At 35.1% G+C, this 16,439-nt stretch overlaps 2 protein-coding genes across 9 annotated transcripts in view; one reads left to right on the plus strand and one right to left on the minus strand.

The window, feature by feature from the left end:
- The window catches only part of LOC128863079 (protein WBSCR14 homolog), a 64,830-nt gene extending 51,830 nt beyond the window's left edge, over positions 1-13,000 (plus strand). For 6 of the 8 annotated variants that reach the window (XM_054101999.1, XM_054102001.1, XM_054102002.1 and 3 more), the window contains exons 6-15: positions 2,806-3,025; positions 3,078-3,185; positions 3,249-3,693; positions 3,752-4,935; positions 7,277-7,641; positions 7,708-7,956; positions 8,067-8,194; positions 10,526-10,649; positions 12,474-12,603; positions 12,669-13,000. In XM_054101999.1, the coding sequence (XP_053957974.1) occupies positions 2,806-3,025; positions 3,078-3,185; positions 3,249-3,693; positions 3,752-4,935; positions 7,277-7,641; positions 7,708-7,956; positions 8,067-8,194; positions 10,526-10,649; positions 12,474-12,603; positions 12,669-12,802 (3,087 nt within the window). In that variant the 3' untranslated portion in view covers positions 12,803-13,000. The remainder of the gene's footprint in view (positions 1-2,805; positions 3,026-3,077; positions 3,186-3,248; positions 3,694-3,751; positions 4,936-7,276; positions 7,642-7,707; positions 7,957-8,066; positions 8,195-10,525; positions 10,650-12,473; positions 12,604-12,668) is intronic. The other 2 variants (XM_054102005.1, XM_054102006.1) reach the window with 2 other exon arrangements.
- LOC128863082 (plasmanylethanolamine desaturase-like) overlaps positions 1-16,439 on the minus strand; it is a 75,301-nt gene that overhangs the window by 13,887 nt on the left and 44,975 nt on the right. The gene's annotated exons all lie outside the window — the stretch shown is intronic.

Below are 16,439 nucleotides of genomic sequence, written 5' to 3' on the forward strand. Positions count from 1 at the left end.
TATACATAATGCGTACAATTGAAAACCCCATAGGAAATACTGTTCCATCGTCCGCTGAGGAACAACCAGAGAAACGAGTTTCCACTTCCACTGTGAATGCCTTGCTTTATAGAAGGAGAGGGTGTCAACCCTGGGAAAAACACTGTTCGAGAGTCTCGAACAACTGTCTGGCTTAGACGTCAACAACGTAATATGGTTCTTAAACCGCACAGACTGAATATAGTCATGTTGTAAATAAGCGTTAAATAAGTTGGTAGCGAGGATGTGGCAACAAAATGTTGCGGAAGCGCTGAAAGCGCTCTTTAACCAACCAACCAATCGCTGATAGAATATTTGTTTTATGCTTTATGTCAAAATTCGATAGTCAAATTGATAACCATTAACAGTCTATGCCGGTGTCATAAGCACAAATATACAAAAAAAAGTAGAAGTTAGTGGAATAATAATTCCCGTTTTTTATGAATTTACGATTTACGTTTTGATTTCTAGGGAACCCATTGATATCGTTAAGAGGGCTACAAAACGATTGCCACACTTAGGGCGTAAATATTACACTAGACACTAAAGCTCAGCTTATTCGTAAACAAATTAACCAATTAATACCAACGCTTCATAATTCACACCAAACTGTCAGTAGTTGATGTTTTTCTTTGTTTCTCTTGTTATGGAAATTTGGCTTGAATTCCTGAGTATTTGAGCAAAATTCTGAGTTCACTAAGCCCAGCTAAACGTGCTGAAGTCATCGGCCGTCACCTTCAATCTTATCTAATGGTAGACGCAGGGAACATGCTATTCCTACAAGATGGGTTCAAAAGGACACGGGTCTAGGTTTAAAGGGGCGAGTATTGGTGATTAGTGTCGTGCCTTCCTAGGGTGCCCTCACATACCGGACATATGTTGAGTATGTATCTGTAATTGTGCCAAAGTAACGTGGGTCAAAGGAGGCAGCTGATGCTCTTTGTTTGCAATAGCTAGTGATTGGCTTCCGATGACGATATTAGGGAAGCGGGAGCTTATAAAAGGGATGAGGCCCTCCCGATGCATGTCGTTTATGGCATGTTTGTACTGGTAGTGTAATGATTTTCGAGTGTAGTCATGGATCTCGTCAGTCAAGTCATGCAGATGTCTCTTAACGTGCCCAACCTCCAACTTTCCGACGGTAGCACTCCAACAGAAACTGTTTGCTGAGCATAATATTATATATGGCTTTTTTTAAGCTGCATGAGAACTATCGATATCGATAACTATCTTGAGAAAGCTGAGAATGGCAAACAGTGTTGACATTTCTATTCAGTAAAGTTTCGCAAATCATCATAAATCGTTTAACGCCAGAGCAGCCCTTCAAAGTTGTGAAAAAAATCTCTTTGCGAAGTTCATAGTTCGTTCATTTTAAGTGCGGTATACACGCTGGCGGGATCATCTGGCTTTATTTTTTTCGAAATGAGGAAGGAGCTGCCGTTACGGTGAATGGCGAGGGCTATCGAGTCATACTGACTGAATTTTTGTTTCTAAAAATTATTCAGCTAAACATCGATGACATTTGGTTCCAACAACACGATGCAACTTTCCATGCAGCGCGCTTAACAATCGCTTTATTGGACTGATCGAATATACCATGCAACTCGTAGCCGCGGCAGACATTTGTCGTATATTATATTCTAAAAATAAATGCCATGAAAATATCTACTAAATTATAATAAAACCAATTCATGCCAACAATATTTCTGTTTTACAATATTATTTCAAGTTCGCAAGCTCTTAAAAAACACCTGTTATAATATTATGAATAGATTATACTGGAGTTTCTAGTATCTACTAAATTATAATAAAACCAATTCATGCCAACAATATTTCTGTTTTACAATATTATTTCAAGTTCGCAAGCTCTTAAAAAACACCTGTTATAATATTATGAATAGATTATACTGGAGTTTCGAAAAAAAGGACACCTCTCTCAAAAATTTTACTGATTAGTGTCGGTCACACAGTTAATTTGCAAACCACCTCTTCAACCCTTGTGGGAGAGTAGATTCGATGTTAGGACCACTTTGTTTTTTTTTTATTTTTATTTTAGTAGGATTTTATATAATATAATTGTATATCATATTTTAATCACACTGTGCGACGAAATGGGACGAAAATAGGCAATAGAATGCAGTATAGCAGTTATGAAAGAGGAAGAAATGTCGAATAATGGGACCTTCTGCCATTTTCTACCTAATCGTCACAATTTTTTTACAGTGTATGGAACATTTTCCTAATTTTATCCCAAGTTGATCTAAATTTTTTGAAAAAGAAACTCGTATGGAAGAACCTACTGTCTTTAAAAGTCCATAACAATATTTAGTGGCGCATACTTTTGTGGAACAGCTTAGCCCATAATTTCTTACCTGCGTATTTCATTTTGACCTTTACTTATATTTTTCGAGATCTGAAAAATATCAAGTTTGTAGGTGTGAAATTTTTCACAAAACAATTCCAGGGGAGATTCCAGTAGGGGCATCTAAATTGTTATACTGCATTCTCGTGTTTTTGTATATAGATAGTAATAAAGGATAGTTAAAGTTTATATATTTTTATTCCATTAATTTTAGGTTTTGATTTTAGAATTTAGACCTTTTAAGATTTAGAATGTCAGTGATAATACGAATAAAAATCGTGTAAATAAGAGGAAATCAAATCGAAACCTTTTCGAAAAAGATGATCCTGAGCAGTTCGTTTTGAATAATTTCAACATATAAGTACATGTGTATCTCGTAAAAAAATTATATTTATCTTCACTATTTTTGTTTTTTTATTAAATAGAAAAGCGAGTTTGACTTCTTGGAATGGTCACCGTTAAACGATCGGTCGTTAATGATACCCGACGATTGGACAAATGACACACTTTTCTCTTCGATAAATGGACCATTTCCATTTCCAGATCCCCGAGAGATAGCGCGCGGTGCTGGAATAGCCGATTTCATACAACCTGGACTTGGCTCTCTCCAACCGAATATTGATGACATTGATCTAACAATTGATGGTAAACATATGGAATACATAAGCATATCCATTAAATTCCATTTATCACTAAGCTTTATTTTTTGCAGAGCTACTGCAGCCGGCTCGTCTTCCGCCCGTACCAGAGGAGGGCACTGATGAAATGCTTAAGAATGTTGATTACAACTTCTCAGCGATTATGGGTATTTTTGCCACGTAATATTTATGTAGATGCGACAGCATCTGATTAATCCATATTTTCATAGGCTCTGAGCAATTGGACTCGAATAATATGGTTGGTGTAGTTAGTACTTCGAATACGCTAACAGAAAACGATGACGCCAATATGCTGGACTTGAATGCACCACTTGATTCGCTTCAATTTCAATCGGAGATGGGGCAACGTTATCCAGCTCCGTTATCGCGGGAAAATAGTGCCGGACAATTATTGAATACCTCAGGAATTAATCAATCGCAAACAATTACCTCCGTGGATGCTCTAATGGCTAATGAGCGAACTGCAACAGAGGTTGGTGATGGCGTCGGATCGTCCTCCTCCGTAACGTCAGCATCGCCAACTATGCGAATGCATTCAAAACATTTTCCTACTGCAAGTGATGGCATTTCGAGTAACAGATCACCAAGCAATGAATTTCCAAGTAAAAGTGTGATGAAAGGACGAATTTCAAAGAATTCTCAGCGGCCATTTAGGTATAAAAAATAACTTAATATTTATTTGAAAGTTGCAACATGATTTTTTTTATTCCAGAAGAGAACCTCATAACTATGACAAAGCTCAACCCACTTTGCATCAGACTACTATGTACCAACAAATGTTAGCAGAACACCAAAAAAGCCAACAAAGTCAACATCTTCAACCTTCTTTGCCTGGCACAGCGTTACAGCACCAGACCATGGCGTTCCATCAACAGCAGCAACAAATGCAAACATCGGCACAGTACCCAACGCCTACAGCAGTGACAACCGGTGCTGGAGAAGGTGGGAATGGCACAGGATATGGTGGTTTTGGTAGCGTGGAAATTTCGCCATCGGCTGGCGGTGGCCTCAATATTAATAACAACTTACTTAATATTTCAATGGCAAATGCAAAATCCAAAGGCTTTACCATTATGCAGACAACCGCGAATTGCATGCCCAATGCAAACCAAATAAATGCCAGTAACTCAGCACACACAGGGAATTCCTCGATACTTTTGCAGACGGTGAAAACAGAACCACCATCCGCCGATATGCTATCCATGTATAATTTAAATAATTCAACTGATGTTTATGGTGTCAATACCAATCTAAATAGCAACAATAACTCAAACTCGTATAAGCCTTATCCCAGCGTGAGTAGCTTTAAAAAATCTGCATCCACTGGCGGCTACATAAATATGCGCCTCACCACGAACTCACCTTATATGCACGATCAATCACCTACTGCACAACACGTACACCAACAATCGCTGCCATTGAATTTAGGCTGTCAGGTAACTTCGTTGCCAAGCCCTTTACAGTTACAGGTACAAGCACAATGCCAATTGTCGCCCTCGTCTAGTCATCAGCATCAACAACAACAACAAGCAAGCCAGCATCTCTTGACAACACAGCATCATCAAATGCAACAGCTTAGTCAACAGCAGCAACCGGCGGTTAATATGTTGCCCCGAGAAATGTTCAGATCGAACAGTTTACCACTGAATGTGACACTACAAAAACTTGAATCACGTTCAAGTCACGATAATTTTGCTGTACCTAAATACCAAGCTAAAAACAACAAGCCACGCTCGCGTAGCAATTCAATACATCAACATATGATTGTTGGACCGAATGGTACCAATAAGTCGAGTAGTGTAACAAGTAGTAACCTGATGGTCTCGCCACAGTTGCAATCAGCTACAAGCGACCCTATGTTGAATAATAGTACCTTAGCGCAACTGCTGACAACGAGTAAGTTTTGAAGTATCATGTAATATGGGATATTTTGTTCCTGTCCATAACCTTTATTGCTCAAAATCATGATAAGAAAATACCAAATATTGTGTAAATATTAATCCTGGCTTACCTCGGTAAAGTGAATTTTGGAAAAGTAAATATTTGCTTAAAAAATATTTTTAAAAACCTCAATACTTTCTTTAAAATGTTGTATCTAGTTTGAGAATATTCGTTTGGTCATGGATAAATATATTACAAAATTTTAAAATAGTATTTTTATAGAAAAAGGCCTTGTATTCGACAAATTTTTCATATTTTCATTAGTAGTCTACCTTATATCGAGACTTATGTACTGTCTAGCAAGACTTATGCACAGCAAGTTTGACTCTTCACAATGGACGAACGGAGGGGTTTGGTTGTGTGCCTAACTTCGTGCATTTTCAGATAAAGTCAATACGGAACCAGATTTATTACAAGCATAAAGTTTGTTTAAATTTATGGTAGTATTTTTTGTGTTATATATAAATATACTAAATAATTTTTTTGTTACATGTGAATATAAAAAAAAAGTTACATACTCTTGTGCTCAGATAATTAAGTACTTTATCTTTTATATTCGCAATATTTTCATTCTAAGTTTTGCTTCGTTAGATTTTTCTAAAAGTATAGTTCATTGTACAACAAAAACATATTATATTAAAGCTCCAAACTCTGTACAAATTTCTCAGAAATTTAACAAATTTCGAAAAATTGTCATCAAAATTTTTATCAGAATCTTTAGAAAACTTCTGGGTGCGCAGTTTTATAGCCCGTTCATTTTAGGTAATAAAGTGTAAGTTTGAAGTCTCTCCAAAATCGCGTTGATTTTTCAAATTTTTTTTACATACGTTGTTCATCATTTTCTTCCGTATGAAAGACTCGAACATATGCTTTAAATGGAAGAAAAATGGGTTAAAAATTTGAATTTTTTTAAATTTACTAAATGTAAATTTTTTGTAAATTTCATACAAAGTTAGAAGCTTTCATTTATAAGATTATTGTTGTACAATTAACTATATTTTTTATAAAAAATTAAGAAAAAATACATAATAGAAAATATTACGAATATTGTGGCAAAGTAACTTAATAATGTGAACACAAGAGTACGTACAATTTTAATTTGTAACTTCAATTCACATTGGTTATAACTGCATTATTTTACTTGTTGAATTCGGTCGTGTAATTAGGCACAGGTATGTGCGTATAAATAGGTGTTAGCGCGACCGTTCTCTAAATATTATTTGGGGAAAAAGAAATGCATTCGTTTTGGGTAAAATTTATGCGCAAATGGTTTAACCTATTAAGTGATTATGTCGTATATATGCGTCAATTTCAAAAGTTCATTTTTTAGATAATGTCTTATATGTGTGTCATGCCGAAAAATGCTATGAAATTTAAAGTTAAGCAAAAAACGAAAATTTCCCTATTATTTTGACATTATAAAGTAAGCATGAACACTGAATTTCCTGATACTCGTTATCATAATCGTTCAGCCAACGCGCACGGTGAATCCAATATTTGGCTGAAACCCGGTTTTGCATCGACAGTCTTCGCTTGAAATTAATTCAGCACAGTAAATCGAGCTGTCTAAGAAAAACTAATCGCTTAACAGGTTAAAACTGTTTTATGGCCAATCTTTAACTCCTGGCCGATACTACGACTAATAATATGCCGGTCAATTTCGATTATTTCTGTGATTTTATCGATAATTTTTTAACATCAAAAATGCCTCAATGAAATCGACGAAACCAAAATTGCATGTAATTGGCTGGTACAGTATCGACACCACAGACACCATCCACAATTCCAGTAGCCTAGATTGCATTTTCGCCTTTATCAAAGGAAAACTGTATAATGTAACGAATTTTCCCTTTGTTGACTTCGATTGTTAACACCCTGTAACTGGCAACTCAATGGAACAAACAAAACACAGCAAACGCATTTTTTAGTGTGAAATGTCACCTTGACAAGGAGCAAAAACTTCAAATTGTTTGATCGATACTTTACGAGATATCGATCATTACATCCATCCACCGAGAAAATAATGGTTTCTTTTTCAAATAATAACATTTCAAAAAATCATATTTCTTGAGGTCTCTTTTATACAAAATTGTGACAATTGTACTCAATTGGCTAATGAAAATTAGAGTCTTTAATTACCGTCGTATGGAAGGCCCATTACATGCAATTCGATATTCAAAAATATCATATTATCTCTAAGATAACTATCTAAATTTTTCTGAAGATGTCGGATAGAATAAGAATTTTATAATATGTCTTATGTATGTATGCTTCACCTATAATATTCTTTATTCAGATACTCGTTCGTCGGTTAAGACAAAGCAAAGTTCTTCCTCAAGTGCCATATCAAATTTAAATGTACCAATGTCTGCCATAGCGATGTCAACAGTAGTGCCGGTACCTCCGCCGGCCTCTTCGGCTGTGCCCGTTAATACAAATAAATCACTAAATATTGGCAGCATACCCGCCACTACCAATTACTTTGTAACGCCCAATGTGCAGTGCACGGTAACTACTGCAGCAGGCGCATCTGCTGACACAACATACTCTCGTCATGTGATACAAATGCAACAAGAACAGCAACAAAAGTCACCAAAGAAATCTGCTTCGCTGCCAACGCCAGCAGCACCACAAATGTTACATAGCCCGCCTGGTAGTAAGGTATATAAAATAAGTCAACTTCAAAAAGAAACATATAATTAAAAAAGAAAAATTGGTTTCTTTCAGATGTTAAGTTATCCGCCAACGGCCAGTCAAGCAGCAGCGATGTGTACGAATGCATTGAGTTTGTCTCCAGAATCGTTTCACGATCAAGACTCGCCGCTTTCCCCAACACATAGCCTAAAGTATCCCAGGGAGAACCAGAGGCGTGCCGGTCACATACATGCAGAACAGAAGCGACGATATAATATTAAGAACGGGTTTGACTTATTGCATTCTCTAATACCGCAGCTGCAACAAAATCCTAATGCCAAAGTAAGTACGATCTTCAACACTAAACTAACCACCCACCCCTTTATAATGTGGAAAAGTTTTTAGTTCAGAACAAGTTTAAAAAATTATTGTATTTTCTCTTATATTTACAGTTGAGTAAAGCGGCTATGCTGCAGAAAGGCGCCGACCACATTAAACATTTGCGAGCTGAACGTAATCAATTAAAAGATCATATGGAGGCATTGCTTAAAGAGCGAGATATTTTAAATAACTCATTAACGTAAGTTAGTCATCACTTGTATATTTGGGCAATTCCCATGGTTTCTTATCGGCCGGGTTTGTCGTGATATTATAGGGTTGTTCGAGTTGCAATCACAACCGCCGTATTGCACGATTTTTTAAAGTATCACGTTTGATGTACACGTAATGTGGTTAAAGCAACTAACATAGAAATGTTTTTCCTTGACCGATTTAGTAGCGCCTTTGAGCGACTAGCATTTCTGCCTCAAATACGCTACAGTGATTAGGAAGAGGAGCCGAAGCGCTCACAGTAAACACCAAAGCCAACTTTATCGTCAAGCTTTGAGCCATCAGTAAAGAACCGTAGTCACTTTTTTTCACCAGGTATATTGTCAACCCACTCACATCTAGCTGCTGTAATTCTAGTACTAAATAACCTACTAAAGTAAATTATGGTTCATTGAAACAATAGTCTATTGAGTGTCCAAATGGCGCCATTGATTGGTTGCGGCAAGCCGAGCAGCAGTGTTACCTAGTTCCTGCAAGAAAAACTAGAGGAACTAGCCTTAAAAAGATTATAAACTGGAGAATTCCAATATATACTATGATCTAAATGTAGCAGCGCCCTTTTCTTGTGTTAACTTGTTTCTATTTAAACTTTTTCACTACAGATTTTTCAAAAATCAGCTTTTAGAGCTTTTTGGTGTACATGCGGTTTTTTTTGTGTGGGTAGAACCTGTTTTAGAATTAGGTACCTTAAGGGGTTAGGGGTAGTCAGAGGCCCGAAAAAATGATGATTTTCACGAATTTTTTTTTGCTACTTAATTAATTTATTTAACAAAAATAAAAACATAGCATAAAAACATCATGTTTTAACTTGACTTCACCAAAATTTCAAAAAAAAAAATTAATAATTGCAAAAGTTATCGCTGTTTGTGTGAAGCCCGTTTCTCCAGAAGTCCCTTGCGGTGAACATCACAAGTCCTTGCAGATTCATCTAAAACCAATCGGATGAGAAAAATTATTTTTATTGATAGATAATCTCGAGCCGGATCGAAGCTTTTTTTTTTTTTTTTCAAAATGAACAAAATGGCGGCCTCAGGAAATATTTTTCAGATTTTCGGGAAAAAACCAACAGTTAATTGTTAAAAAAAAATCGAAATTTTTGAAAAAAAAAAAAAAATCCTTCGATCAGGCACAAGTTTTTTATGTTTTTCAAAAGCTGTATAAATTTTATTGAAATCTACGTAGCGGTTTTTAAGTTACAGTGTTCACCAGTTTGAAAAACATAGTTTTGAGAAAAACGCATTTAAAGTTTTGCTATCGGCTCCGGAGCGGCCGAGCGCCCTTTGTTAATTGTTGAATAACTTGAAAAGTATTTGTCGGATTCACTTCAAATTTTTACACAATATTTTTAAAACATTATACTTTAAGAAAATGCAAAAAAAAAAAATCGATTTTTTGAAAATTCTGACTACCCCTAACCCCTTAACCAAAATATAAAGGAGTTCAATTTTTAGAGAACCCAAGTAGAGAACCAAGACCCAAGTACAGGAGGAGCAGGAATTGTGATAGGCAAATCGCCTCACCGAAGGTGGGTTATCAAAACCCGCTCTAGCAATGCGCCAGCTTGTATAAGAATTTTCATAGCGTAAACTTAGCAGGTGTTTTTATTTTTTCTTGTTTTATTTTTTTATAGAACAAAAAAATATTTTGAATAATGGAACTCTTTATTTTAACCTTTACCTGCTACATTACTTGTCGGTTAGTATACTGCAGCTGTCTAGTCGCTCAGTCAAGTGTCAAATATGATTGACGTACGACGTAATTTGCAAAAATTATAAATCTTTCGGCAGGGTGATTAATTTTGCGCCAGTTTGTATTTATAAGATTTCAAAACGTACGTAATTATTTAGCGCGTTTATACTCTGTTGACTGCATAAATTATTTTTTATTGCTTGTAATTAATTAGAGAGCAAACTTTTTGTAGTGACCAATTTTCTTATCCAAAACTGCGTACTGGCTTAGTACGAAAAAATATATTTAGTAGGCTGCTCTAATTACTACACCATTGGTTCGGAAATGCAAGCGCCTACAGAACTATGTTGGTAAACAAACTAGACGAAAGTTTGCGGAACTGCTGACTGGTCAGTTTCTAATAATTTAAATTTTTTTGAAAAAAAAAGAAGGTGAGATCCAACAATCTGCATCGATTAAAGAAAAAATCACCAACCGAAATATGCCTTATGATATCGTTAAAAAGCACTTAACTCTCCTCCTTAGTTTAATTCCTATCATGAGGATTACTTGAATCTAAATTGCCAACAAACAATATTATTACGGATTAAATCCAACTAATTTTCGGTTGCAGGCATTTGCACTCAATCCTTCCAGCCAATGGCGCGCCTGTGACACGTCAAGGGACAGAACATGTACGGCAGTTATATGACCAGTATGTGCGGCATCGTACAATGCAGGATTGGAAATTTTGGATTGTAAGTATATACTCACCTTAATAGACATTCATATATATATAAAGGTTGATCAATTTAGAGGTATCAGATTTTAAACTGAAATAAAACAACGAAATTTTAAATTGATTGGGAAATTTTTATTATTTTTGTGTAGAATCATTCATGATATTGATTTTTTGAAGATAATCACTTTCAAATGTTGGCCGCACCTGCGCCGTATTTCAGCCATCCGTAAGCACCAATTTTGAATGGCTCGCTGAAGGACTTCGGTCGGATTTCGTAAATAACTTTAGTAATGTTGGCTTCCAATACCACAGTCGAAGTTGGTTTATCCGCAATGCATTTAGACTTTACATACCCCTACACATAAAAGTCAAAAGGTGTGATATCACACGGTCCTGGTGACCAATCAATTGGTCCGAGATGAGAGATAAATTGCTTACCGAAACGGCGACGCACTAAATCCATTGTTTCAAGGGCTGTGTGACGAGTAGCGCCGTCTTGTTGCAACCAAGAGATTGTGGAGATCACGGGCTTCAAAAATTCGTTTATCATCGCACCCAAATACGACAATTTTGCTTATTGACTTAACCGTTAGGCCAAAAATGGGCCTCATCGTTGGCTTGAGCGCGCGTTAAACACTTTTCACAGATTGTCAATTTTCGTAATATAATTTGTACGCTTTATAAACGTTGTTCAGGCGTAAGTTGTTTCATGATGAAATATCAATAAATACTGAAAAAAATTATGTATTTATATTTATATCTGTCAAAAAACCCCTATTGGGAAAAATTCCTCCAATCTGATCACCCTTTATATGTACATGTACCTATGTTCACAATAATACCAGCTCACCATATTGCAAAGTTTTGACCATTTATTTATTTTTTTATTGATTTTTTTTTTTTTTTTTTTCATTTTTTATCAAAACGTAGTCCATTCTACAACAAGAACCAAATTCAAAGTTTAAGCATTGTATATACAAAATTGGGAAAAAACGAACTAATTTTTATAGAAATTTAAAACTTTTTATCAGATTTCTGGATATACAATTTTGTAGCCCTTTAAATTTTAGTGCAACATGGCCCCAGTTTGAAGTTGATTTTTGATAATGTTTTTATTTTGTTATGGCTTTTATTCCATATAACGAAATTATTTTATATGGATATTATTATTATTATTATGATAATATTGGTATGGCTCAATTACGTATGGAACAAAATATTGGCCAAATGGCTGTCGCGGCCTCGGCGGCACACCTCCATCCGATGGTCCAAATTTTCGAAGACGCTGAGGCATAATTGAGGTTCTATGACATTAATGTGCCGAATTTTCTCATCCTTTAGCTCTTGAATTGTTGCTGGCTTATCGACGTACACCTTTTCTTTCAAATAACCCCAAAGAAAGAAGTCCAACGGTGTCGTTGACGTTTAGGTGTGGTTCACATTCAACATCGGCCCTTGAAATTTATCCACCCTTTATAAGACCACCAGCAAAAAGCATTATCAAAAATCAAAGCGATTTTTAGCCATTTCATACTAAATTTCAATGGACTATAAAACTGCATACTCAAAATTTGTTTATTAATTTTGATTAAAAAGTTTGAAATTTTGATGAATCATTTGTTGATTTTCTTTTTTCAATTTTGTATACAGTTTTAAACTAAGCTATATAGTTTTTTATTGCATTATAAACTATATTTTTACAAAAAAAAACTATAACGAAATTAAATAAAATATAGCTAAATTGTCAAAACTTTGCAATAGGCCACTCTGCTATTATTGTGAATACAGCTGTATATAATATTATTATTTTTTATATCATACCGTCATTTTTTACCAATAGCTGGGGCTTATTTTGGAACCTCTACTCTCCTCTTACACTTCGTCCGTGTCGAGTGCCAGTTTGGAGGAGTTACGACGCACAGCGTTTTTATGGGTTGACCAGCATTGTTCGTTGATTGACCTGCGGCCAGGTTTGTTGAGATTTTAAAATATATGTAAAATATATCAAATTCATAGATTGTCTTTTTTTTTGTAGCTGTATCCAATAAATTGAAGTATTTGTCAATGAAGACAGATATTTTGTCCGATCCGCCATCAACTCTGCAGGAGGAAGTCTCAAAAGCAGTTTATAACAACGTTGGACATCATCCCAATTTGCATGGAACTTAAACTTTACTATACTAAAATGTAATTAGAAAATTGTTAAGCGTAGTGATATAAAAATTGTCGGTTTTATCGCTTATCTTTTCAAGAATTTGTACAAATCTTTTTTTATTCTTAAAAACGTGCCTATAATGTTAAAAAAACAACAATAATTATTGCTATACGTTAATAAAGTATGAGAAACATTTTTAATGAAACGAAAAACTCGCAAATGATATCTTACTTTCAGGGCGTCACATTAAATGTGCATTAGGGTGTCTCCAATAAGGTACAAATTAAAGCATATTCACTCACATGTGTTTAGATCGGGCTTACGGGTTGCCCTATAATGGGAAATTTGTGGTGTCCAGCTTGATGTTTTGTCTGCAATTGGTTGGCGCTATGGTTGAGGCGGAGGATATAGAAGTCAAAATATTTAGCCTCCTCTAATGATATTGGCGTTGAGTGTTTTGCTAAATGCATGCTAAATATTCTTTAGATCAGGTACTGTGGAGGTATTTCGAGTTATTTTGTATGTCATACAGTAACCAACCTTCGTAACGTGAACAGCGCTTTTCTAAAGCACCAGTCCAGTACAAGGAACTACGAATTTTCGATTTAACGAATATATAATTAACGCTGCCTGCTTTAGCTTAGCCAATGGAAGGGAATTTGATTGTGAATGGGCGAAATTTTCCCATCACTCAGACAATATTACCTTTGGTACGTAAAGCCTAGAGAGAGAATTTGAAAGATAGGGAAAGACGGATGAGATCTGAATTAACTGCAAACATTGCAACTTTTTTTTACCTTATCTTATCGTCCATTCATTGCAACTTTTTTTACCTTATCTTATCGACCATTCATTGCAACTTTTTTTACCTTATCTTATGTAGCTCACTTTTTTTTGTCTGCGAATGAGTTTTGCTACCCTTTTTAAGGCCTTTTCAGAACAAATTTGTTAAGGGGTTAGGAGTAGTCAGAATTTTCAAAAAAATTTTTTTTTTTTTTGTATTTTGTTAAAGTGTAATATCTTAAGAATATTCTGTGGAAATTTGAAGGGAATCCGAAAAATATTGTACTTTTCGAGTTATTCAACAATTAACAAAGGGCGCTCGGGCTCTCCGGATCGTTCGAGAGAAAGTAGCTGGATGCTGGACGTATGAAAGCGGCAGATAAGCGCGCTAACGATAACGCTCGAGAAGATAGAATTCTACATAGGCAACAGCAAATCGATATTTTGGAAGCTGAAGACCTATTATATGGCCCAGGAATAGATGACACTGTTTAAGTAGTTAAATAATTCGTATAACTCTATAAAAATCGATAGCAAAACTTTAAATGCGTTTTTCTCAAAATTATGTTTTTTGAACTGGTGATCACTGTAACTTAAAAACCGCTTGGTAGATTTCAATAAAATTTATACTGCTTTTGAAAAACATAAAAAGCTCGTGCCTGATCGAAGAATTTTTTTTCTCAAAAATTTCGGTTTAAAATCTGAAAAATATTTCCTGAGGCCGCCATATTGTTAATTTTGAAAATAAGCTTCGATCAGGCACAAGATTATCTATTAATAAAACTAATTTCTCTTGTCCGATTGATTTTAGATGAATCTCCAAGGACTTGTGATGATCACCACAATGGACTTCTGGAGCTATAATTTTTACAATTATTAATTTTTTTTTGGAATTCTTTTAAAGTCAAGTCGAAACATAATGTATTAATGCTATGTTTTTATTTTTATAAAATAAAGCAATTGACCAGCAAAAAAAATTATTGAAAATCATAATTTTTCGGGCCTCTGACTATCCCTAACCCCTTAAGGTAGGCTCGGCGATAATTATGTTGCGAATCCTGAAACAGCATAAAAGTGAACATGTTTCAATCCCAAATGTACTGATGATCCTAGGCAATTTGGAGTTTCAATTTAAATGTTTCGCCTGGCAATCGCTATGGCCATTATTAAACGTAAGGTCAATCATTAGTAGTATATGGAGTAATCCTCGAGATACCTTGTTTTTCCCATGGTCAGTTATAAGTGGGAAAAAGTTTAGTTTATTATCAGGCGTTGACATGAAACTATTAGAAACACCAATAATTATAATAAATTCAAATCGACGAAGAGACTGAGACATACAAGTATGAGCATTAGGCATATGACTTTAAAGGTTTTTTTTTATAAAAACTAAATATGTATACATGGCTCCTTGCAATGAGCTTTTGTATATAAAAAGGGGGTATGATAATATTTTAACTTATTGTATTTTTTTAAAAACCTCGCGCAAGGAGCAAAATGAAGGTTTTGAATATAATACAATCAGTCGCTCTAAAGAAATGCATATACAAAGTGGCGCGAATTTGATCATCCCATTTTTTTAATAACTTTTATAATAAATAAAGAATGATTTTAAGTGATGGAAATCTTTATTTTGCAAAAATTATGAATCTTCTGATTTTTTATGGTATGATTTTTTTGGGATTTTACGCCACCTTGTATTTCACTTATCTATAATTTGAAAGAACCTTATTCTTACATATCCTTATATGCCGCACGACAAAACGATGAAAATTAGCGAAGAGAATCAATTATCCAGACTAGCAGCAGTTTTTTCAGGCCACTCAACAAAATGAAAATTTATGCTGAAATAAGGAGATTGAAGTACCTATTGTATTGGCTATGGAAATAAGTTTGCATCCTTTCTTAGAAAAAGTTACGAATTATTTAAACAATTAAATAATAAATGATATTATGTGAAGTATGTGCCATTGGAAGCTACAACTACAAAATTCGAGTTCTTTTGACTTGATCCATTCATTGAGTCAGAGGTAAGAAGTGAACCGCTTTCCAATAAGGGCTGACTGCATTGATCCGAACAGATGGTAGTCTGAAGGTGCAATGTATGGGGAATACGGCGGTTGGGGCAAGATTTCCCAATTCAGTTACTCTAAATATTTCTGGACCGATTTAGCAACGTGTGGCGTGGAATTGTCATGCAGAAAAATCAGTTTGTCATGTATACCGTCCTATTCCGGCCGCTTTTCTTTGAAAGCTCGATTCAAACGCATTAGCTGTAGTCGGTAACGATAGTCAGTGATGGTTTAAGATGGTTTAAGGAGTTCAAAATAGATTACACCCTTGACATGTGTCTTCATCCAATAATTGTTGTAGTTGAGTATCTTCGAATCTTTTCGGTGTCCCTTCGCGATCTTTATCGCTCACGTCGAAATTGCCACTTTGGAAGCGTCGAACCCATATATTTACAAGTTGTATTTGTTGGAACGTGGTTACCGTAAATATTTTTGACGTCAGATAAAAAAAGATATTTACGCTTCAAACGAATGTCAACTACTTATAGCGAGACCTCACATATACACCTTCAAATCACTAGTATATTACTAGAGCGAACACACACCAATATAAAATTGTTCACCTTTTTTTATTCTTTGATATCTCTTGTCAAATTAACAATAAATAGTTTGTACATGAAATTATTTATATAGTTATATGAAGAAATACCGCTCGTAATCAGAGCATAGGGCGGAAACAAACTCAGATCAACACGAGCGATCTTGTGCTATTTTTCGAATTCAGGAACATCTTGATTGGTATTCCGCGTGTGTTGATCGCATCCACGTTGTTCGTGGTCATCCTCTTCTTCTGAAG

The sequence above is a fragment of the Anastrepha ludens genome, chromosome 5 (assembly GCF_028408465.1).
Source record: "Anastrepha ludens isolate Willacy chromosome 5, idAnaLude1.1, whole genome shotgun sequence".
Taxonomy (NCBI): Eukaryota; Metazoa; Arthropoda; class Insecta; order Diptera; family Tephritidae; genus Anastrepha; species Anastrepha ludens.